The 26,567-nt window shown below is 45.2% G+C and overlaps 1 protein-coding gene across 1 annotated transcript in view; it reads right to left on the bottom strand.

Moving 5' to 3' along the window:
• Window positions 1–13,580: 13,580 nt before the first annotated feature.
• LOC311115560 (calcium/calmodulin-dependent protein kinase type II delta 1 chain-like) overlaps window positions 13,581–26,567 on the bottom strand; it is a gene marked incomplete at both ends in the record, with an annotated part of 28,325 nt that continues 15,338 nt past the window's right edge. The window contains 4 exons of the mRNA XM_084190711.1: window positions 13,581–13,750; window positions 14,385–14,447; window positions 17,572–17,666; window positions 18,511–18,586. Coding sequence (XP_084046837.1) covers window positions 13,581–13,750; window positions 14,385–14,447; window positions 17,572–17,666; window positions 18,511–18,586 — 404 coding nt within the window. The remainder of the gene's footprint in view (window positions 13,751–14,384; window positions 14,448–17,571; window positions 17,667–18,510; window positions 18,587–26,567) is intronic.

The raw sequence follows: 26,567 nt of genomic DNA, 5'->3' as shown, positions 1-26,567 counted from the left end.
AAGAGTCCAGTGGAAGGGGAGAAAGTAGGGAACTTGTCTGTCGGCCCTGCATTAAAGACTAAAATTAGTTAAAGAAAATTGTGATGAATAAAAAAGTATACCAGTTTAATTTAAGGACCAAAAAATGGACAGCTTTGCCATATAGATTGCAAACTAGTTCGATGTACCGATTCCATGGCACATGGTTTATGAACTGCTAAACAAAACGACGCCGGATTCAAAACTTATTCCAATTTAAATTAAAGAGCTCGTGAACAAGGGCTCCTTCAGAGAGGTGGGCATTGGCCCCATCAAAGATATCAAAGAGGTGGGCATTGGCCCCATCAAAGATATCAGAGAGGTGGGCATTGGCCCCGTCAAAGATATCAGAGAGGTGGGCATTGGGCCCCATCAAAGATATCAAAGAGGTGGGCATTGGCCCCATCAAAGATATCAGAGAGGTGGGCATGGGCCCCGTCAAAGATATCAAAGAGGTGGGCATTGGCCCCATCAAAGATATCAAAGAGGTGGGCATGGGCCCCATCAAAGACATCAAAGAGGTGGGCATGGGCCCTATCAAAGATATCAGAGAGGTGGGCATTGGCCCCATCAAAGATATCAAAGAGGTGGGCATGGGCCCCATCAAAGATATCAGAGAGGTGGGCATGGGCCCTATCAAAGAGGTGGACATCAGAGAGAGGGAGGCAGACGGCAGGGAACTGTTGTGTCTAATGAAGTCCGGGCCATCGTCGTTGACCATGTGGTAAACAGAGGACATGGCAGAGGCTGACAGATTAGTTCACCCCAATCTGAAAAGACCAACTGTCAATTCGATCATGAGAACATTTTGCCAAGAGAACCGGTAAGTCTGCAGGATATGCACTATGCTTTACCATTACATTTACAGGAAATTACGACGATTAATGATGACATCTTTACCAATGTAGCATCCATCAGTCTACCAACAATCACCTGCCTTTTGAAGAGACACCAGGTATCTATGGAACACATTTACCTGGTGCCTTTTGAAGAGGCACCAGGTATCTATGGAACACATTTACCTGGTGCCTTTTGAAGAGACACCAGGTATCTATGGAACACATTTACCTGGTGCCTTTTGAAGAGGCACCAGGTATCTATGGAATACATTTACCTGGTGCCTTTTGAAGAGACACCAGATATCTATGAAACACATTGACCTGGCGCCTTTTGAAGAGGCACCAGATATCTATGGAACACATTTACCTGGTGCCTTTTGAAGAGGCACCAGGTATCTATGGAACACATTTACCTGGTGCCTTTTGAAGAGGCACCAGGTATCTATGGAACACATTTACCTGGTGCCTTTTGAAGAGACACCAGGTATCTATGGAACACATTTACCTGGTGCCTTTTGAGGAGGCACCAGGTATCTATGGAATACATTTACCTGGTGCCTTTTGAAGAGACACCAGATATCTATGAAACACATTGACCTGGCGCCTTTTGAAGAGGCACCAGATATCTATGGAACACATTTACCTGGTGCCTTTTGAAGAGGCACCAGGTATCTATGGAACACATTTACCTGGTGCCTTTTGAAGAGACACCAGGTATCTATGGAACACATTTACCTGGTGCCTTTTGAAGAGAAACGACGACCGGGTGAAACAACTGCGGGCCGAGTATGTTCAGGTGCAGCGCTATATACTGTATTACTGTTGCTATTAAATCACAGCTACTGGAACTGTACTGTAGAAATAATAGGGTGATGGAGCTCGATGCTGCTGTGAACCATCGCCGGTATATATCTTTGTTGATGAAGCGCGCTTCAACCTGGCCAGAACTCAGCGCCGTGGGCGGAACCTCATCGGCCAACGGGCGACCGTCCAAGTGCCTGGACAACGTCTCGGGGGGGGGGGGGGGGGGGGGGGGGGGGGGGAACACCTCCATGTGCGCAGCTATCTCTGTAGATGGTGTGATAGGACGCAGGCCATTACTTGGATCCTACAAACGCTGCACACCTCATTGTGTTTCTCAAGGTGAAAGGGGTCACCTACACTACAGTATAATGTATGTGGAGACCCCTTCAAATGAGTGGATTCGGCTATTTCAGCCACACCCGTTGCTGACAGGTCTATAAAATCGAGCCCACAGCCATGCAATCTCCATAGACAAACATTGGCAGTAGAATGGCCTTACTGAAGAGCTCAGTGACTTTCAACGTGGCACCGTTATAGGATGCCACCTTTCCAACAAGTCTATGGAGCCTAGTGATCACTGACAGATCCTTCCTTCCTCCTGTCTGCAGTCTAGTGATCACTGACAGATCCTTCCTTCCTCCTGTCTGCAGTCTAGTGATCACTGACAGATCCTTCCTTCCTCCTGTCTGTAGTCTAGTGATCACTGACAGATCCTTCCTTCCTCCTGTCTGCAGTCTAGTGATCACTGATAGATCCTTCCTTCCTCCTGTTTGCAGTCTAGTGATCACTGACAGATCCTTCCTTCCTCCTGTCTGTAGTCTAGTGATCACTGACAGATCCTTCCTTCCTCCTGTCTGCAGTCTAGTGATCACTGACAGATCCTTCCTTCCTCCTGTCTGCAGTCTAGTGATCACTGACAGATCCTTCCTTCCTCCTGTCTGCAGTCTAGTGATCACTGACAGATCCTTCCTTCCTCCTGTCTGCAGTCTAGTGATCACTGACAGATCCTTCCTTCCTCCTGTCTGCAGTCTAGTGATCACTGACAGATCCTTCCTTCCTCCTGTCTGCAGTCTAGTGATCACTGACAGATCCTTCCTTCCTCCTAGTGATCACTGACAGATCCTTCCTTCCTCCTGTCTGTAGTCTAGTGATCACTGACAGATCCTTCCTTCTTCCTAGTGATCACTGACAGATCCTTCCTTCCTCCTAGTGATCACTGACAGATCCTTCCTTCCTCCTGTCTGCAGTCTAGTGATCACTGACAGATCCTTCCTTCCTCCTGTCTGTAGTCTAGTGATCACTGACAGATCCTTCCTATCTCCTGTCTGCAGTCTAGTGATCACTGACATATCCTTCCTTCCTCCTAGTGATCACTGACATATCCTTCCTTCCTCCTAGTGATCACTGACAGATCCTTCCTTCCTCCTGTCTGCAGTCTAGTGATCACTGACAGATCCTTCCTTCCTCCTGTCTGCAGTCTAGTGATCACTGACAGATCCTTCCTTCCTCCTGTCTGCAGTCTAGTGATCACTGACAGATCCTTCCTTCCTCCTGTCTGCAGTCTAGTGATCACTGACAGATCCTTCCTTCCTCCTGTCTGCAGTCTAGTGATCACTGACAGATCCTTCCTTCCTCCTGTCTGTAGCCTAGTGATCACTGACAGATCCTTCCTTCCTCCTGTCTGCAGTCTAGTGATCACTGACATATCCTTCCTTCCTCCTGTCTGTAGTCTAGTGATCACTGACAGATCCTTCCTTCCTCCTGTCTGTAGTCTAGTGATCACTGACAGATCCTTCCTTCCTCCTGTCTGCAGTCTAGTGATCACTGACAGATCCTTCCTTCCTCCTAGTGATCACTGACAGATCCTTCCTTCCTCCTGTCTGCAGTCTAGTGATCACTGACAGATCCTTCCTTCCTCCTGTCTGCAGTCTAGTGATCACTGACAGATCCTTCCTTCCTCCTGTCTGTAGTCTAGTGATCACTGACAGATCCTTCCTTCCTCCTGTCTGCAGTCTAGTGATCACTGACAGATCCTTCCTTCCTCCTAGTGATCACTGACAGATCCTTCCTTCCTCCTGTCTGTAGTCTAGTGATCACTGACAGATCCTTCCTTACTCCTGTCTGCAGTCTAGTGATCACTGACAGATCCTTCCTTACTCCTGTCTGCAGTCTAGTGATCACTGACAGATCCTTCCTTCCTCCTAGTGATCACTGACAGATCCTTCCTTCCTCCTGTCTGCAGTCTAGTGATCACTGACAGATCCTTCCTTCCTCCTGTCTGCAGTCTAGTGATCACTGACAGATCCTTCCTTCCTCCTGTCTGTAGTCTAGTGATCACTGACAGATCCTTCCTTCCTCCTGTCTGCAGTCTAGTGATCACTGACAGATCCTTCCTTCCTCCTAGTGATCACTGACAGATCCTTCCTTCCTCCTGTCTGTAGTCTAGTGATCACTGACAGATCCTTCCTTACGCCTAGTGATCACTGACAGATCCTTCCTTCCTCCTGTCTGTAGTCTAGTGATCACTGACAGATCCTTCCTTACTCCTGTCTGCAGTCTAGTGATCACTGACAGATCCTTCCTTACTCCTGTCTGCAGTCTAGTGATCACTGACAGATCCTTCCTTCCTCCTGTCTGCAGTCTAGTGATCACTGACAGATCCTTCCTTCCTCCTGTCTGTAGTCTAGTGATCACTGACAGATCCTTCCTTCCTCCTGTCTGTAGTCTAGTGATCACTGACAGATCCTTCCTTCCTCCTAGTGATCACTGATAGATCCTTCCTTCCTCCTAGTGATCACTGACAGATCCTTCCTTCCTCCTAGTGATCACTGATAGATCCTTCCTTCCTCCTAGTGATCACTGACAGATCCTTCCTTCCTCCTAGTGATCACTGATAGATCCTTCCTTCCTCCTAGTGATCACTGATAGATCCTTCCTTCCTCCTAGTGATCACTGACAGATCCTTCCTTCCTCCTAGTGATCACTGATAGATCGCTTCTTCAGCCTCTCCAACTGTGTGTGTGTGTGTCAGTGTGTGTTGGGTACAGCAGAAGATATTCTTTCAAAAATAATATTTATTTCTTTATTTTAAGACAGATATTGATGCCATAAGTCAATGGTGCCACCTGTCAATGATTTTAGAGTAATGATGATTTTCTCTGTCCACATCTGTCTACACTTACAGCTATCTGATCCCAATGCCCGCCTGACTACCTCCAGAGGTGGGCAGGAAGATCTGATCACAATGCATCTTAATTGTCTAAAATGAATAAATAAAATGTTATTTTGAAAGAATATCTGTCAAATAATTTGCATACAGGGAGGGACCAGGACATCTGGTCACAAAGTGGGCACAGAGGATGGATAGGAGACACATTTTAATACCAGGTGTAAACCTGCATGTCTGAACATGTGGGCACAGTCAGAATGTGGACACATGTTAGAAACAAGTATAAACAGGGCTAATGAAACTAGTTGAAGAGAACAGGAAGGAACAGACAGGAGGACTGGTTGAAGAGAACAGGAAGGAACAGACAGGAGGACTGGTTGAAGAGAACAGGAAGGAACAGACAGGAGGACTGGTTGAAGAGAACAGGAAGGAACAGACAGGAGGACTGGTTGAAGAGAACAGGAAGGAACAGACAGGAGGACTGGTTGAAGAGAACAGGAAGGAACAGACAGGAGGACTTTTTGAAGAGAACAGGAAGGACAGACAGGAGGACTGGTTGAAGAGAACAGGAAGGACAGACAGGAGGACTGGTTGAAGAGAACAGGAAGGAACAGACAGGAGGACTGGTTGAAGAGAACAGGAAGGAACAGACAGGAGGACTGGTTAAAGAGAACAGGAAGGAACAGACAGGAGGACTGGCTGAAGAGAACAGGAAGGAACAGACAGGACCGATGTTCAATATCATTATCAACAAACATCTCAGTGATTCACAAATATAAACAAGATATTCTCATAATTATTATTATTATTATTATTATTATTATTATTATTATTCTATAATCGTACTCCCGATATCCCCGCCCCCAATGCATTCCTTCCACTGTGGTCTTTATTTCTCATAATGACGTAATGCCGCATTCGGTTAGTTCTTATTCAATGATATAAAGGCAAACACATATCACACTCACTGTGTATCCCAAATAGCACCCGATTCCTTTGATAGTGCACTACTTTAGACCAGGGCCCTGTGTAGGGTTGGATATCTCTGCCGTCTACAGGGAGAACCCATCCGCCATCGCTGCTCTCCTCAGAAGAGCCTGGTATAAAGTAGTGCACTATAATATTTGGGACGGAGGACACTTCCTTTTAGCTGCTGCTGAGCGTCTCTTTACAGATCATTCGGGGGTTTGCAAAATACTGTTAGCTTTCCCCAAAATGTGCAGGTTTTTCCAGAAATCCTGGTTGGATGGTTCCGGATTTCCTGCTTGTTCCCTCCTGATTCTGGGAGTCTTCCAACCGGGATTTCTGGAAACCTGGGAATTGTGAAAATGTTACCGGAATTTTGCAATCCTATTAGTTAAATAAGGAGTACATATTGCACAAACCCAATTCCTCAAACATTAGCAACTAGCTCAACCAAACATTAACAACTAGCTCAACCAAACATTAGCAACTAGCTCAACCAAACATTAACAACTAGCTCAACCAAACATTAGCAACTAGCTCAACCAAACATTAACAACTAGCTCAACCAAACATTAGCAACTAGCTCAACCAAACATTAGCAACTAGCTCAACCAAACATTAGCAACTAGCTCAACCAAACATTAGCAACTAGCTCAACCAAACATTAGCAACTAGCTCAACCAAACATTAACAACTAGCTCAACCAAACATTAGCAACTAGCTCAACTAAACATTAACAACTAGCTCAACCAAACATTAGCAACTAGCTCAACCAAACATTAGCAACTAGCTCAACCAAACATTAGCAACTAGCTCAACCAAACATTAGCAACTAGCTCAACCAAACATTAGCAACTAGCTCAACCAAACATTAGCAACTAGCTCAACCAAACATTAGCAACTAGCTCAACCAAACATTAGCAACTAGCTCAACCAAACATTAGCAACTAGCTCAACCAAACATTAGCAACTAGCTCAACCAAACATTAGCAATTAGCTCAACCAAACATTAACAACTAGCTCAACCAAACATTAACAACTAGCTCAACCAAACATTAGCAACTAGCTCAACCAAACATTAGCAACTAGCTCAACCAAACATTAACAACTAGCTCAACCAAACATTAGCAACTAGCTCAACTAAACATTAACAACTAGCTCAACCAAACATTAGCAACTAGCTCAACCAAACATTAGCAACTAGCTCAACCAAACATTATCAACTAGCTCAACCAAACATTAGCAACTAGCTCAACCAAACATTAGCAACTAGCTCAATCAAACATTAGCAACTAGCTCAACCAAACATTAGCAACTAGCTCAACCAAACATTAGCAACTAGCTCAACCAAACATTAGCAACTAGCTCAACCAAACATTAGCAACTAGCTCAACCAAACATTAGCAACTAGCTCAACCAAACATTAGCAACTAGCTCAACCAAACATTAGCAACTAGCTCAACGCAAAGATAAACTTACATACAGTATTTGACGTAATTTCTTAAGTCCTCTGATATAGCAAGAATAGCAATTTAATGTTTATTTTATTTTATTTTTTATCAACAATCACAAGATATAACATATATACATTTCACCAGAACAAAAGCAAGCTCGATTTTAACATTCTGATCTTTAAACGTTTCGTATTGCAACACGTAAACACACATACAAATACAAGTTCAAAGGGGAGGAGGGACAGTTAGTAGATTTAAAAAAAAACATCTCTATACATTTAAAATGCACCAAAACAGTTTAAAAACCAGATAACCAAACGTCAGTAATATGCTCCAGTGATAACGGCCACGGTGTGCTGCAGGCCTCCCAAATGGCACCCTATTCCCTATATAGTGCACTACTTTAGACCTGGCACCCTATTCCCTATATAGTGCACTACTTTAGACCTGGAACCCTATTCCCTATATAGTGCACTACTTTAGACCTGGAACCCTATTCCCTATATAGTGCACTACTTTAGACCTGGAACCCTATTCCCTATATAGTACACTACTTCTGACCAGGTCCCATAGGCCCTATATAGGGAATAGGGTGCCATTGGAGACGCTGACTAAGTGGTTAGGATGACTGACGACCTTTAAGGGTTGATATCCTTGTCCTGTGTGATGTCATGTCCATACAGAGCGGTCCGGGGTTAGAGGTTAAATGGCGACCAGGGGGTTGGCTAGTTGATTGGTGCCTGTCTTGGAGTTTAGACTGAAGCTTGATATTCCATTAACTGGAAAATACACACACAGACACACACACACACACACACACACACACACACACACAGACACACACACACACACACACACACACACAGACACACACACACACACACACACACACACACACACACACAGACACAGACACACACACACAGACACAGACACAGACACAGACACAGACACAGACACAGACACAGACACAGACACAGACACAGACACACACAGACACAGACACAGACACAGACACACACACACACACACACACACACACACACACACACACACACACACACACACACACACACACACACACACACATAGACACACACACACACACACACACACACACACACACACACACACACACACACACACAGACACAGACACAGACACACACACACACACACACACACACACACACACACACACGGAAAAGTAAAATGAGAGTCAACCCAGAAACAGAGCGATATACATGTAGTCAGGGTCCGACGGTAGAGGTAGTTTTAGACTAGTGGGAGAGGTAGAGTTGATTCTAACCCAACGTTTCCTCATCCTGGTCCTGGGAACCGTTTCCTCATCCTGGTCTTGGGAACCGTTTCCTCATCCTGGTCCTGGGAACCCGAAGAGGTGAACATTGTGGTTGTTGCCCTAGCACTACACACCTGATTCAGATCATCAAAAGGCTTGATGAGTTGAATCAAGTGTGTTAATGCTAGGGCAAAAACAAAAAAAAGTGCACCCGTTGGGAGTCCCCCAGGACCAGGATTGGGAAACACTGCACTACACATTACAGTAGCATGGTAAGCGTGTACGTGGCGCCCTCCTGTGGTGGAGATGAGTTATTGCACTACTATACCATTTTCTGCGAAGATATGTCTACACTGGACACTACAGACTGGGAAGGTAGTCTACACTGGACACTACAGACTGGGAAGGTAGTCTACACTGGACACTACAGACTGGGAAGGTAGTCTACACTGGACACTACAGACTGGGAAGGTAGTCTACACTGGACACTACAGACTGGGAAGGTAGTCTACACTGGACACTACATACTGGGAAGGTAGTCTACACTGGACACTACAGACTGGGAAGGTAGTCTACACTGGACACTACAGACTGGGAAGGTAGTCTACACTGGACACTACAGACTGGGAAGGTAGTCTACACTGGACATTACAGACTGGGAAGGTAGTCTACACTGGACACTACAGACTGGGAAGGTAGTCTACACTGGACACTACAGACTGGGAAGGTAGTCTACACTGGGCATTACAGACTGGGAAGGTAGTCTACACTGGACACTACAGACTGGGAAGGTAGTCTACACTGGACACTACAGACTGGGAAGGTAGTCTACACTGGACACTACAGACTGGGAAGGTAGTCTACACTGGACACTACAGACTGGGAAGGTAGTCTACACTGGACACTACAGACTGGGAAGGTAGTCTACACTGGACACTACAGACTGGGAAGGTAGTCTACACTGGACACTACAGACTGGGAAGGTAGTCTACACTGGACACTACAGACTGGGAAGGTAGTCTACACTGGACACTACAGACTGGGAAGGTAGTCTACACTGGGCACTACAGACTGGGAAGGTAGTCTACACTGGACACTACAGACTGGGAAGGTAGTCTACACTGGACACTACAGACTGGGAAGGTAGTCTACACTGGACACTACAGACTGGGAAGGTAGTCTACAGTGGGCATTACAGACTGGGAAGGTAGTCTACACTGGACACTACAGACTGGGAAGGTAGTCTACACTGGACACTACAGACTGGGAAGGTAGTCTACACTGGACACTACAGACTGGGAAGGTAGTCTACACTGGACACTACAGACTGGGAAGGTAGTCTACACTGGACACTACAGACTGGGAAGGTAGTCTACACTGGACACTACAGACTGGGAAGGTAGTCTACACTGGACACTACAGACTGGGAAGGTAGTCTACACTGGACATTACAGACTGGGAAGGTAGTCTACACTGGACACTACAGACTGGGAAGGTAGTCTACACTGGACACTACAGACTGGGAAGGTAGTCTACACTGGGCATTACAGACTGGGAAGGTAGTCTACACTGGACACTACAGACTGGGAAGGTAGTCTACACTGGACACTACAGACTGGGAAGGTAGTCTACACTGGACACTACAGACTGGGAAGGTAGTCTACACTGGACACTACAGACTGGGAAGGTAGTCTACACTGGACACTACAGACTGGGAAGGTAGTCTACACTGGACACTACAGACTGGGAAGGTAGTCTACACTGGACACTACAGACTGGGAAGGTAGTCTACACTGGACACTACAGACTGGGAAGGTAGTCTACACTGGGCACTACAGACTGGGAAGGTAGTCTACACTGGACACTACAGAGTGGGAAGGTAGTCTACACTGGACACTACAGACTGGGAAGGTAGTCTACACTGGACACTACAGACTGGGAAGGTAGTCTACACTGGACACTACAGACTGGGAAGGTAGTCTACACTGGACACTACAGACTGGGAAGGTAGTCTACACTGGACACTACAGACTGGGAAGGTAGTCTACACTGGGCATTACAGACTGGGAAGGTAGTCTACACTGGACACTACAGACTGGGAAGGTAGTCTACACTGGACACTACAGACTGGGAAGGTAGTCTACACTGGGCACTACAGACTGGGAAGGTAGTCTACACTGGACACTACAGACTGGGAAGGTAGTCTACACTGGACACTACAGACTGGGAAGGTAGTCTACACTGGACACTACAGACTGGGAAGGTAGTCTACACTGGACACTACAGACTGGGAAGGTAGTCTACACTGGACACTACAGACTGGGAAGGTAGTCTACACTGGGCACTACAGACTGGGAAGGTAGTCTACACTGGACACTACAGACTGGGAAGGTAGTCTACACTGGACACTACAGACTGGGAAGGTAGTCTACACTGGACACTACAGACTGGGAAGGTAGTCTACACTGGACACTACAGACTGGGAAGGTAGTCTACACTGGACACTACAGACTGGGAAGGTAGTCTACACTGGGCACTACAGACTGGGAAGGTAGTCTACACTGGACACTACAGACTGGGAAGGTAGTCTACACTGGACACTACAGACTGGGAAGGTAGTCTACACTGGACACTACAGACTGGGAAGGTAGTCTACACTGGACACTACAGACTGGGAAGGTAGTCTACACTGGACACTACAGACTGGGGACACTACAGACTGGGAAGGTAGTCTACACTGGACACTACAGACTGGGAAGGTAGTCTACACTGGACACTACAGACTGGGAAGGTAGTCTACACTGGACACTACAGACTGGGAAGGTAGTCTACACTGGGCATTACAGACTGGGAAGGTAGTCTACACTGGACACTACAGACTGGGAAGGTAGTCTACACTGGACACTACAGACTTGGAAGGTAGTCTACACTGGACACTACAGACTGGGAAGGTAGTCTACACTGGACACTACAGACTGGGAAGGTAGTCTACACTGGACACTACAGACTGGGAAGGTAGTCTACACTGGACACTACAGACTGGGAAGGTAGTCTACACTGGGCACTACAGACTGGGAAGGTAGTCTACACTGGACACTACAGACTGGGAAGGTAGTCTACACTGGACACTACAGACTGGGAAGGTAGTCTACACTGGACACTACAGACGGGGAAGGTAGTTTACACTGGACACTACAGACTGGGAAAGTAGTCTACACTGGACACTACAGACTGGGAAGGTAGTCTACACTGGACACTACAGACTGGGAAGGTAGTCTACACTGGACACTACAGACTGGGAAGGTAGTCTACACTGGACACTACAGACTGGGAAGGTAGTCTACACTGGACACTACAGACTGGGAAGGTAGTCTACACTGGACACTACAGACTGGGAAGGTAGTCTACACTGGACACTACAGACTGGGAAGGTAGTCTACACTGGACACTACAGACTGGGAAGGTAGTCTACACTGGACACTACAGACGGGGAAGGTAGTCTACACTGGACACTACAGACTGGGAAGGTAGTCTACACTGGACACTACAGACTGGGAAGGTAGTCTACACTAGACACTACAGACTGGGAAGGTAGTCTACACTGGACACTACAGACTGGGAAGGTAGTCTACACTGGACACTACAGACTGGGAAGGTAGTCTACACTGGACACTACAGACTGGGAAGGTAGTCTACACTGGGCACTACAGACTGGGAAGGTAGTCTACACTGGACACTACAGAGTGTTGGAAGTGAATGTTCTGAAATTGGTGTATTTTTAAATCACTATAACTGATTAATACAATAATTAGTTGATTAATAGATGTTTCTTACTGGGATGGTCCGCTGGGCGAGCCGGAGCGGTGGAGGTGAATGTTCTGATATTGATTAGTTGATTAATAGATGTTTCTTACTGGGATGGTACGCTGGGCGAGCCAGAGCGGTGGAAGTGAATGTTCTGATATTGATTAGTTGATTAATAGATGTTACTTACTGGGATGGTACGCTGGGCGAGCCAGAGCGGTGGAAGTGAATGTTCTGATATTGATTAGTTGATTAATAGATGTTTCTTACTGGGATGGTACGCTGGGCGAGCCAGAGCGGTGGAAGTGAATGTTCTGATATTGATTAGTTGATTAATAGATGTTTCTTACTGGGATGGTCCGCTGGGCGAGCCAGAGCGGTGGAGGTGAATGTTCTGATATTGATTAGTTGATTAATAGATGTTTCTTACTGGGAGGGTCCGCTGGGCGAGCCAGAGCGGTGGAGGTGAATGTTCTGATATTGATTAGTTGATTAATAGATGTTTCTTACTGGGATGGTCCGCTGGGCGAGCCAGAGCGGTGGAAGTGAATGTTCTGATATTGATTAGTTGATTAATAGATGTTTCTTACTGGGATGGTACGCTGGGCGAGCCAGAGCGGTGGAAGTGAATGTTCTGATATTGATTAGTTGATTAATAGATGTTTCTTACTGGGATGGTCCGCTGGGCGAGCCGGAGCGGTGGAAGTGAATGTTCTGATATTGATTAGTTGATTAATAGATGTTTCTTACTGGGATGGTACGCTGGGCGAGCCAGAGCGGTGGAAGTGAATGTTCTGATATTGATTAGTTGATTAATAGATGTTTCTTACTGGGATGGTACGCTGGGCGAGCCAGAGCGGTGGAAGTGAATGTTCTGATATTGATTAGTTGATTAATAGATGTTTCTTACTGGGATGGTACGCTGGGCGAGCCAGAGCGGTGGAAGTGAATGTTCTGATATTGATTAGTTGATTAATAGATGTTTCTTACTGGGATGGTCCGCTGGGCGAGCCGGAGCGGTGGAAGTGAGTGTTCTGATATTGATTAGTTGATTAATAGATGTTTCTTACTGGGATGGTACGCTGGGCGAGCCGGAGCGGTGGAAGTGAATGTTCTGATATTGATTAGTTGATTAATAGATGTTTCTTACTGGGGATGGTACGCTGGGCGAGCCGGAGCGGTGGAAGTGAATGTTCTGATATTGATTAGTTGATTAATAGATGTTTCTTACTGGGATGGTACGCTGGGCGAGCCGGAGCGGTGGAAGTGAATGTTCTGCCACTTTCCCTCTCTGCGACACCAGACGCGGGTCTCCTCCGACTGCATGGTGCGAGGCATCCCCCCGCCGTCCATGTACTGGCTCAGACGGATGTAGGCGATGCATGCAGCGTTCTCACCTAGATATACCTTTTTTTATTACTTAACTTTTCCTTGCTTCAAGTCAAACATCATAAAACACAATGTACATAAGTACCAGGGTTGGGATCCATCCGGTTTCAATTCAGGAAGTAGCAGGTAGCTTAGTGGTTAAGAGCGTTGTGCCAGTAACCGAAAGGTCGCTGGTTCTAATCCCTGAGCCGACTAGGTGAAAAATCTGTCTGTGCCCTTGAGCAAGGCACTTAACCCTAATTGCTCCTGTAAGTCGCTCTGGATAAAAGCGTCTGCTAAATGACTAAAATGTAAAAAAAATGTAAGTACACTGAAATTCCATTTTCAATGCTTCAGGACAATTTGGAATGGTAATTTGAATTTTCTTTACTTTCTGAATTGATATGTACATACAGTGTAGATTTGAATACCAACCATAAACAATATTACATAAAACATAACATAGCTAAAAAAAATCAACATGATGTTCAGTTGGTAAAGCGTGGTGCTTGCAACACCATGATAGTGGGTTCAATTCCCGGGACCACCCATATGGAATATGTATGCACACATGACTGTAAGTCACTTTGGATAAAAGCGTCTGCTAAATGACAGATATTATAATATTATTATTATAATCATTAGAAATGGCTGATTTCTTACCAATCAGATGGACGTGAGGGTTGAGGAGGATAGTGTGCACTGGCTTGTTACCTTTAGACAGGGCTGGAAGGAGAGGAGGGAGGAGAGAGAGAGAGAGAGACAGGTCTTAGTTAGCTAGTGGTAGGAGGGAGGAGAGAGAGAGACAGGTCTTAGTTAGCTAGTGGTAGGAGGGAGGAGAGAGAGACAGGTCTTAGTTAGCTAGTGGTAGGAGGGAGGAGGAGAGAGAGAGAGACAGGTCTTAGTTAGCTAGTGGTAGGAGGGAGGAGAGAGAGAGACAGGTCTTAGTTAGCTAGTGGTAGGAGGGAGGAGAGAGAGACAGGTCTTAGTTAGCTAGTGGTAGGAGGGAGGAGAGAGAGAGAGAGAGACAGGTCTTAGTTAGCTAGTGGTAGGAGGGAGGAGAGAGAGAGAGAGACAGGTCTTAGTTAGCTAGTGGTAGGAGGGAGGAGAGAGAGAGAGACAGGTCTTAGTTAGCTAGTGGTAGGAGGGAGGAGAGAGAGAGAGACAGGTCTTAGTTAGCTAGTGGTAGGAGGGAGGAGAGAGAGAGAGACAGGTCTTAGTTAGCTAGTGGTAGGAGGGAGGTGGAGAGAGAGACAGGTCTTAGTTAGCTAGTGGTAGGAGGGAGGAGGAGAGAGAGAGAGACAGGTCTTAGTTAGCTAGTGGTAGGAGGGAGGAGGAGAGAGAGAGAGACAGGTCTTAGTTAGCTAGTGGTAGGAGGGAGGAGGAGAGAGAGAGACAGGTCTTAGTTAGCTAGTGGTAGGAGGGAGGAGAGAGAGAGAGAGACATGTCTTAGTTAGCTAGTGGTAGGAGGGAGGAGAGAGAGACAGGTCTTAGTTAGCTAGTGGTAGGAGGGAGGAGAGAGAGACAGGTCTTAGTTAGCTAGTGGTAGGAGAGAGAGAGAGAGAGACAGGTCTTAGTTAGCTAGTGGTAGGAGGGAGGAGAGAGAGAGACAGGTCTTAGTTAGCTAGTGGTAGGAGGGAGGAGAGAGAGACAGGTCTTAGTTAGCTAGTGGTAGGAGGGAGGAGGAGAGAGAGACAGGTCTTAGTTAGCTAGTGGTAGGAGGGAGGAGGAGAGAGAGAGAGACAGGTCTTAGTTAGCTAGTGGTAGGAGGGAGGAGAGAGAGAGAGACAGGTCTTAGTTAGCTAGTGGTAGGAGGGAGGAGAGAGAGACAGGTCTTAGTTAGCTAGTGGTAGGAGGGAGGAGAGAGAGAGAGACAGGTCTTAGTTAGCTAGTGGTAGGAGGGAGGAGAGAGACAGGTCTTAGTTAGCTAGTGGTAGGAGGGAGGAGGAGAGAGAGAGACAGGTCTTAGTTAGCTAGTGGTAGGAGGGAGGAGAGAGAGACAGGTCTTAGTTAGCTAGTGGTAGGAGGGAGGAGAGAGAGACAGGTCTTAGTTAGCTAGTGGTAGGAGAGAGGAGAGAGAGAGACAGGTCTTAGTTAGCTAGTGGTAGGAGGGAGGAGAGAGAGAGAGACAGGTCTTAGTTAGCTAGTGGTAGGAGGGAGGAGAGAGAGACAGGTCTTAGTTAGCTAGTGGTAGGAGGGAGGAGAGAGAGAGACAGGTCTTAGTTAGCTAGTGGTAGGAGGGAGGAGAGAGAGAGACAGGTCTTAGTTAGCTAGTGGTAGGAGGGAGGAGAGAGAGAGAGACAGGTCTTAGTTAGCTAGTGGTAGGAGGGAGGAGAGAGAGACAGGTCTTAGTTAGCTAGTGGTAGGAGGGAGGAGAGAGAGAGACAGGTCTTAGTTAGCTAGTGGTAGGAGGGAGGAGAGAGAGACAGGTCTTAGTTAGCTAGTGGTAGGAGGGAGGAGAGAGAGAGAGACAGGTCTTAGTTAGCTAGTGGTAGGAGGGAGGAGAGAGAGACAGGTCTTAGTTAGCTAGTGGTAGGAGGGAGGAGAGAGAGACAGGTCTTAGTTAGCTAGTGGTAGGAGGGAGGAGAGAGAGACAGGTCTTAGTTAGCTAGTGGTAGGAGGGAGGAGAGAGAGACAGGTCTTAGTTAGCTAGTGGTAGGAGGGAGGAGAGAGAGAGACAGGTCTTAGTTAGCTAGTGGTAGGAGGGAGGAGGAGAGAGAGACAGGTCTTAGTTAGCTAGTGGTAGGAGGGAGGAGAGAGAGACAGGTCTTAGTTAGCTAGTGGTAGGAGGGAGGAGAGAGAGAGACAGGTCTTAGTTAGCTAGTGGTAGGAGGGAGGAGAGAGAGAGAGACAGGTCTTAGTTAGCTAGTGGTAGGAGGGAGGAGAGAGAGAGACAGGTCTTAGTTAGCTAGTGGTAGGAGGGAGGAGGAGAGAGAGACAGGTCTTAGTTAGCTAGTGGTAGGAGGGAGGAGAGAGAGAGACAGGTCTTAGTTAGCTAGTGGTAGGAGGGAGGAGAGAGAGACAGGTCTTAGTTAGCTAGTGGTAGGAGGGAGGAGAGAGAGACAGGTCTTAGTTAGCTAGTGGTAGGAGGGAGGAGGAGAGAGAGGTCTTAGTTAGCTAGTGGTAGGAGGGAGGAGAGAGAGAGAGACAGGTCTTAGTTAGCTAGTGGTAGGAGGGAGGAGAGAGAGACAGGTCTTAGTTAGCTAGTGGTAGGAGGGAGGAGAGAGAGACAGGTCTTAGTTAGCTAGTGGTAGGAGGGAGGAGGAGAGAGAGAGGTCTTAGTTAGCTAGTGGTAGGAGGGAGGAGAGAGAGAGACAGGTCTTAGTTAGCTAGTGGTAGGAGGGAGGAGAGAGAGAGAGACAGGTCTTAGTTAGCTAGTGGTAGGAGGGAGGAGAGAGAGACAGGTCTTAGTTAGCTAGTGGGAGTTGTAGTTCTCAGTAACAGACACTAACAAACACAAACAGACAGAATTATTAATCAATAGCTACTAATCAATACCCGGTCATAAATTATACTAATCAATACATCTACTAATCCATAGCTGATCAATACCTCTACTAATCAATAGATGATCAATACCTCTACTAATCAATACCTCTACTAATCAATAGTTGATCAATACCTCTACTAACCAATAGCTGATCAATACCTCTACTAATCAATAATGATCAATACCTCTACTAATCAATACCTCTACTAATCAATAGTTGATCAATACCTCTACTAACCAATAGCTGATCAATACCTCTACTTACCAATAGCTGATCGATAGCTCTACCAATCAATAGCTGATCAATATCTCTAATCAATAACTGTAAGTTATCAATGACTCTACTGATGAATGTGTTACCGTTGTGGAAGTAGAAGCGATGGAAGTCATGTCCCTCCACCAGGTTCCCCAGAGCTTCTGGCTCAAACGCCGTCAGACCCGGATCACAGATCTTCCTGTTGGAAACAAACACAGGCTGCTGTGCTAAATGGCACCCTATTCCCTATATAGTGCACTACTTTAGACCAGAGAATGGCACCCTATTCCCTATATAGTGCACTATGTATACCAGAGAATGGCACCTTATTCCCTATATAGTGCACTACTTTAGACCAGAGAATGGCACCCTATTCCCTATATAGTGCACTACTTTAGACCAGAGAATGGCACCATATTCCCTATATAGTGCACTACTTTAGACCAGAGAATGGCACCCTATTCCCTATACAGTGCACTACTTTAGACGAAAGAATGGCACCCTATTCCCTATACAGTGCACTACTTTAGACCAGAGAATGGCACCCTATTCCCTATATAGTGCACTACTTTAGACCAGAGAATGGCACCCTATTCCCTATATAGTGCACTACTTTAGACCAGAGAATGGCACCCTATTCCCTATATAGTGCACTACTTTAGACCAGAGAATGGCACCCTATTCCCTATATAGTGCACTACTTTAGACCAGAGAATGGCACCCTGTTCCCTATACAGTGCACTACTTTAGACCAGAGAATGGCACCCTATTCCCTATATAGTGCACTACTTTAGACCAGAGAATGGCACCCTATTCCCTATATAGTGCACTACTTTAGACCAGAGAATGGCACCCTATTCCCTATATAGTGCACTACTTTAGACCAGAGAATGGCACCCTATTCCCAGCTGCAGTGTGGTGGAACAACAAGCCCAAAGAACCAGAGTAACACACACACACACATCTCCTACTAAATACACACACACACACACACACACACACACACATGTCCTAGCCCTAAGCACACACACAGCAGGACTCACGCGTAGGCCTCAAAGTCTCTGTTGTTGATGGATTCGATCAGCAGCTCTGTGACTTTGATAATTTCCTGCTTCCGAGCTGCAACACACAAACACAACCACAACATCACCACAACCTCACCACAACATCACCACAACATCACCACAACATCACCACAACATCACCACAACATCACCACAACCTCACCACAACATCACCACAACCTCACCACAACCTCACCACAACATCACCACAACCTCACCACAACCTCACCACAACATAACCACAACCTCACCACAACATCACCACAACATCACCACAACATCACCACAACATCACCACAACCTCACCACAACCTCACCACAACATCACCACAACCTCACCACAACCTCACCACAACATCACCACAACCTCACCACAACCTCACCACAACATCACCACAACCTTACCACAACCTCACCACAACATCACCACAACATCACCACAACATCACCACAACATCACCACAACCTCACCACAACATCACCACAACCTCACCACAACATCACCACAACATCACCACAACCTCACCACAACCTCACCACAGCCTCACCACAACATCACCACAACATCACCACAATCTCAGGTCAACATTAGTCCAACATAGGGGTACAACATCCCGGTAGCTTTCCCGAAATCCTGTTTGGAGGGTTCCATTTTTTTCATGCTAATTCTGGATTTCTGGAAATCCTGGGAATTTTGGGAAAAATACTGGAATTTTGCAGCCTTAAACCAACATCAGCCCAACCTAAGTCTGCTAACCAACGTCTATTCAACGTCAATCTTAATGTCAATATAACCTCAGTACAACGTCAGACAAACATCTACGTATTTAACGTCAGTGTGAAGTCGAATAACCCAATCTGACATACATTACCTCATGGCTGCTGGTCCTGTTCCAACATAACCCAATCTGACATACATTACCTCATGGCTGCTGGTCCTGTTCCAACATAACCCAATCTGACATACATTACCTCATGGCTGCTGGTCCCGTTCCAACATAACCCAATCTGACATACATTACCTCATGGCTGCTGGTCCTGTTCCAACATAACCCAATCTGACATACATTACCTCATGGCTGCTGGTCCTGTTCCAACATAACCCAATCTGACATACATTACCTCATGGCTGCTGGTCCCGTTCCAACATAACCCAATCTGACATACATTACCTCATGGCTGCTGGTCCTGTTCCAACATAACCCAATCTGACATACATTACCTCATGGCTGCTGGTCCTGTTCCAACATAACCCAATCTGACATACATTACCTCATGGCTGCTGGTCCTGTTCCAACATAACCCAATCTGACATACATTACCTCATGGCTGCTGGTCCCGTTCCAACATAACCCAATCTGACATACAGTGGGGAAAAAAAGTATTTAGTCAGCCACCAATTGTGCAAGTTCTCCAACTTACAAAGATGAGAGAGGCCTGTAATTTTCATCATAGGTACACGTCAACTATGCAGACAAACTGAGAGAAAAAAAATCCAGAAAATCACATTGTAGGATTTTTTATGAATTTATTTGCAAATTATGGTGGAAAATAAGTATTTGGTCACCTACAAACAAGCAAGATTTCTGGCTCTCACAGACCTGTACCTTCTTCTTTAAGAAGCTCCTCTGTCCTCCACTCGTTACCTGTATTAATGGCACCTGTTTGAACTTGTTATCAGTACAAAAGACACCTGTCCACAACCTCAAACAGTCACACTCCAAACTCCACTATGGCCAAGACCAAAGAGCTGTCAAAGGACACCAGAAACAAAATTGTAGACCTGCACCAGGCTGGGAAGACTGAATCTGCAATAGGTAAGCAGCTTGGTTTGAAGAAATCAACTGTGGGAGCAATTATTAGGAAATGGAAGACATACAAGACCACTGATAATCTCCCTCGATCTGGAGCTCCACGCAAGATCTCACCCCGTGGGGTCAAAATGATCACAAGAACGGTGAGCAAAAATCCCAGAACCACACGGGGGGACCTAGTGAATGACCTGCAGAGAGCTGGGACCAAAGTAACAAAGCCTACCCTCAGTAACACACTACGCCGCCAGGGACTCAAATCCTGCAGTGCCAGACGTGTCCCCCTGCTTAAGCCAGTACATGTCCAGGCCCGTCTGAAGTTTGCTAGAGTGCATTTGGATGATCCAGAAGAGGATTGGGAGAATGTCATATGGTCAGATGAAACCAAAATAGAACTTTTTGGTAAAAACTCAACTCGTCGTGTTTGGAGGACAAAGAATGCTGAGTTGCATCCAAAGAACACCATACCTACTGTGAAGCATGGGGGTGGAAACATCATGCTTTGGGGCTGTTTTTCTGCAAAGGGACCAGGACGACTGATCCGTGTATAGGAAAGAATGAATGGGGCCATGTATCGTGAGATTTTGAGTGAAAACCTCCTTCCATCAGCAAGGGCATTGAAGATGAAACGTGGCTGGGTCTTTCAGCATGACAATGATCCCAAACACACCGCCCGGGCAACGAAGGATTGGCTTCGTAAGAAGCATTTCAAGGTCCTGGAGTGGCCTAGCCAGTCTCCAGATCTCAATCCCATAGAAAATCTTTGGAGGGAGTTAAAAGTCTGTGTTGCCCAGCGACAGCCCCAAAACATCACTGCTCTAGAGGAGATCTGCATGGAGGAATGGGCCAAAATACCAGCAACAGTGTGTGAAAACCTTGTGAAGACTTACAGAAAACGTTTGACCTGTGTCATTGCCAACAAAGGGTATATAACAAAGTATTGAGAAACTTTTGTTATTGACCAAATACTTATTTTCCACCATAATTTGCAAATAAATTCATTAAAAATCCTACAATGTGATTTTCTGGATTTTTTTTCCTCATTTTGTCTGTCATAGTTCACGTGTACCTATGATGAAAATTACAGGCCTCTCTCATCTTTTTAAGTGGGAGAACTTGCACAATTGGTGGCTGACTAAATACTTTTTTCCCCCACTGTACATTACCTCATGGCTGCTGGTCCCGTTCCAACATAACCCAATCTGACATACATTACCTCATGGCTGCTGGTCCCGTTCCAACATAACCCAATCTGACATACATTACCTCATGGCTGCTGGTCCCGTTCCAACATAACCCAATCTGACATACATTACCTCATGGCTGCTGGTCCTGTTCCAACATAACCCAATCTGACATACATTACCTCATGGCTGCTGGTCCCGTTCCAACATAACCCAATCTGACATACATTAACTCATGGCTGCTGGTCCTGTTCCAACATAACCCAATCTGACATACATTACCTCATGGCTGCTGGTCCTGTTCCAACATAACCCAATCTGACATACATTAACTCATAGCTGCTGGTCCTGTTCCAACATAACCCAATCTGACATACATTACCTCATGGCTGCTGGTCCTATTCTAACATAACCCAAACTGACATACATTACCTCATGGCTGCTGGTCCTGTTCCAACATAACCCAATCTGACATACATTAACTAATGGCTGCTGGTCCTGTTCCAACATAACCCAATCTGACATACATTAACTAATGGCTGCTGGTAAACTGTGGTGCAGGATTTAAAGTATTAGGAATGGAATGCACAACATAAGTTATTATAACGTAAAAAATGTATTTCTTATTTAATTTTATTTATGTATTTATTAATATATGAAAGTTATTATTTCAGTTGTCTAAAACTCATAGACTGTAGGATTTTAAAAAATCTGTTAATTTCCCCAAAATTCCCAGATTTTCCAGTAATTATGGATGGAATATTCCCGGAATAAGGATGAAATATGCAGGAAATCAGAAAATCTGGAAATCCTCCAACCGGGAGTTTCCGAATTTTTTGGGGGGCGGGGAAATTAAACGAGAATTCTGCAATCCTAAAATCATCAGGCAAAAAGTCTGGCAAGAATGATAACGTTAACAACAACAATAATAATAACAATAATAACAATAACAACAACAACAAAAATAAATAAACAAATAATAATACTAATAATAATAAAAATAATATAACATTATAATAACTAATAATAAAAACAATAATAACAATAATAACAATAACATATTATATTATACAATAATAACAACAACAATAACAACAACAATAATAACAACCACAATAATAACAACAATAATAATAACAATAACAACAACAATAACAACAACACTAATACTAATAATAACAATAACAATCAGCCTAATACCCATAACTATAAAAATAACAATAAATCCTAATATTAACAATAACAACAGCAATGATAATAATAACAATAATAATAATTACAATAATAATCATAATAACACGTTTACTTTCTTTCCATGACAAAGATTGTTATTCAAATCAAGCACTCAGTGCAGAGAAGGGAACAGAACTAGTGGATGTGCCCCGAACGGCTCCCTATTCCCTATAGTACACTACTTTAGACCAGAGCCCAATGGGCCCTGGCACCCTATTCCCTATAGTACACTACTTTAGACCAGAGCCCAATGGGCCCTGGCACCCTATTCCCTATAGTACACTACTTTAGACCAGAGCCCAATGGGCCCTGGCACCCTATTCCCTATAGTACACTACTTTAGACCAGAGCCCAATGGGCCCTGGCACCCTATTCCCTATAGTACACTACTTTAGACCAGAGCCCAATGGGCCCTGGCACCCTATTGCCTATAGTACACTACTTTAGACCAGAGCCCAATGGGCCCCGGCACCCTATTCCCTATAGTACACTACTTTAGACCAGAGCCCAATGGGCCCTGGCACCCTATTCCCTATAGTACACTACTTTAGACCAGAGCCCAATGGGCCCTGGCACCCTATTCCCTATAGTACACTACTTTAGACCAGAGCCCAATGGGCCCTGGCACCCTATTCCCTATAGTACACTACTGCTGGTAGGGAAGAGGGTGCCATTTGGGAGAAAAAAAATTACTATGGGAGTTTGAACCGGGGTCGGGGGTCAATTCCATTTCAGTCAATTCAGGACATACAATTCCAATTATTTTCAATAAGGAAAATATGGAACTGGAATTTGGTTTACATTCTGAATTGACTGGAATTTAAATGTAATTGACCCCAACCCTGGTTTGAGTTACCTTTACTGGTGTTAGTGCAGACTGGGAGGGGTGTTAGTGAAAAACAAAACCACCTGTCATCTGCTTAACAAACATATCTATGGCCGTGTTCCAGGCCGACTACATTGCAGACGTTGCACTGCATCAACCAATGGTTGTGGGCATCAGATTACTATATATGATGTGGTTAGCTGATATGTTAAATAGATCATCAGATTACTATATCATATGATGTGGTTAGCTGATATGTTAAATAGATAATCAGATTACTATATCATATGATGTGGTTAGCTGATATGTTAAATAGATCATCAGATTACTATATCATATGATGTGGTTATCTGATATGTTAAATAGATCATCAGATTACTATATCATATGATGTGGTTAGCTGATATGTTAAATAGATGAGATTACTATATATGATGTGGTTAGCTGATATGTTAAATAGATCATCAGATTACTATATATGATGTGGTTAGCTGATATGTTAAATAGATAATCAGATTACTATATATGATGTGGTTAGCTGATATGTTAAATAGATCATCAGATTACTATATCATATGATGTGGTTAGCTGATATGTTAAATAGATCATCAGATTACTATATCATATGATGTGGTTAGCTGATATGTTAAATAGATCATCAGATTACTATATCATATGATGTGGTTAGCTGATATGTTAAATAGATCAGATTACTATATCATATGATGTGGTTAGCTGATATGTTATATATCTATCCAGGTGTTGTGAGATCTGGCAGGAGTCTGCAATGTAGTCAGCCTGGAAATGCGGCCATTGACTTAATCACTTCGCCAGAAATATTGTGCGTGTTTATGGTTTATCTTGTCAAGGGACAGGGGACAGAGACAGGGGGATAGAGACAGGGGGACAGAGACAGGGGGACAGAAACAGGGGGACAGACAAGTTTCTCCAGAGTGTTTGAGTGGAGGCCCAGGCGGTACAGGGGACTGGTTTCTCCAGAGTGTTTGAGTGGAGGCCCATGCAGTACAGGGGACTGGTTTCTCCAGAGCGTTTGAGTGGAGGCCCAGGCGGTACAGGGGACTGGTTTCTCCAGAGTGTTTGAGTGGAGGCCCAGGGGGTACAGGGGACTGGTTTCTCCAGAGTGTTGGAGTGGAGGCCCAGGGGGTAAATATATCATCAGATTACTATATATGATATGGTTAGCTGCTATGTTAAATAGATCATCAGATTACTATATATGATGTGGTTAGCTGATATGTTAAATAGATCATCAGATTACTATATCACATGATGTGGTTAGCTGATATGTTAAATAGATCAGATTACTATATCATATGATGTGGTTAGCTGATATGTTAAATAGATCATCAGATTACTATACCATATGGTGTGGTTAGTTGATATGTTATATATCTATCCACGTGTTGTGAGATCTGGCAGGAGTCTGCAATGTAGTCAGCCTGGAAATGCGGCCATTGACTTAATCACTTCGCCAGAAATATTGTGCGTGTTTATGGTTTATCTTGTCAAGGGACAGGGGGACAGAGACAGGGGGACAGAAACAGGGGGACAGACATGTTTCTCCAGAATGTTTGAGTGGAGGCCCAGGCGGTACAGGGGACATGTTTCTCCAGAGTGTTTGAGTGGAGGCCCAGGGGGTACAGGGGACATGTTTCTCCAGAGCGTTTGAGCGGAGGCCCAGGGGGTACAGGGGGCTGGTTTCTCCAGAGTGTTTGGGTGGAGGCCCCGGCGGAACAGGGGACTGGTTTCTCCAGAGTGTTTGAGTGGAGGCCCAGGGGGTAAATAGATCATCAGATTACTATATATGATGTGGTTAGCTGATATGTTAAATAGATCATCAGATTACTATATCATATGATGTGGTTAGCTGATATGTTAAATAGATCAGATTACTATATCATATGATGTGGTTAGCTGATATGTTAAATAGATCATCAGATTACTATACCATATGGTGTGGTTAGCTGATATGTTAAATAGATCATCAGATTACTATACCATATGGTGTGGTTAGCTAATATGTTATATATCTATCCAGGTGTTGTGAGATCTGGCAGGAGTCTGCAATGTAGTCAGCCTGGAAATGCGGCCATTGACTTAATCACTTCGCCAGAAATATTGTGCGTGTTTATGGTTTATCTTGTCAAGGGACAGGGGGACAGAGACAGGGGGACAGAAACAGGGGGACAGACATGTTTCTCCAGAGTGTTTGAGTGGAGGCCCAGGGGGTACAGGGGACTGGTTTCTCCAGAGTGTTTGAGTGGAGGCCCAGGCGGTACAGGGGACTTGTTTCTCCAGAGTGTTTGAGTGGATGCCCAGGGGGTACAGGGGACAGGTTTCTCCAGTGTGTTTGAGTGGAGGCCCAGGGGGTACAGGGGACAGGTTTCTCCAGAGTGTTTGAGTGGAGGCCCAGGGGGTACAGGGGATTGGTTTCTCCAGAGTGTTTGAGTGGAGGCCCAGGTGGTACAGGGGACTGGTTTCTCCAGAGCGTTTGAGTGGAGGCCCAGGGGGGTACAGGGGACATGTTTCTCCAGAGCGTTTGAGCGGAGGCCCAGGGGGTACAGGGGGCTGGTTTCTCCAGAGTGTTTGGGTGGAGGCCCCGGCGGTACAGGGGACTGGTTTCTCCAGAGTGTTTTAGTGGAGGCCCAGGGGGTAAATAGATCATCAGATTACTATATATGATGTGGTTAGCTGATATGTTAAATAGATCAGATTACTATATCATATGATGTGGTTAGCTGATATGTTAAATAGATCATCAGATTACTATATCACATGATGTGGTTAGCTGATATGTTAAATAGATCATCAGATTACTATACCATATGGTGTGGTTAGTTGATATGTTATATATCTATCCAGGTGTTGTGAGATCTGGCAGGAGTCTGCAATGTAGTCAGCCTGGAAATGCGGCCATTGACTTAATCACTTCGCCAGAAATATTGTGCGTGTTTATGGTTT

Source organism: Coregonus lavaretus (genome assembly GCF_964263955.1).
Source record: "Coregonus lavaretus genome assembly, contig: HAP1_SCAFFOLD_1092, whole genome shotgun sequence".
NCBI classification, from domain to species: Eukaryota; Metazoa; Chordata; class Actinopteri; order Salmoniformes; family Salmonidae; genus Coregonus; species Coregonus lavaretus.
This window is presented reverse-complemented; position numbering and strand designations above follow the sequence as displayed.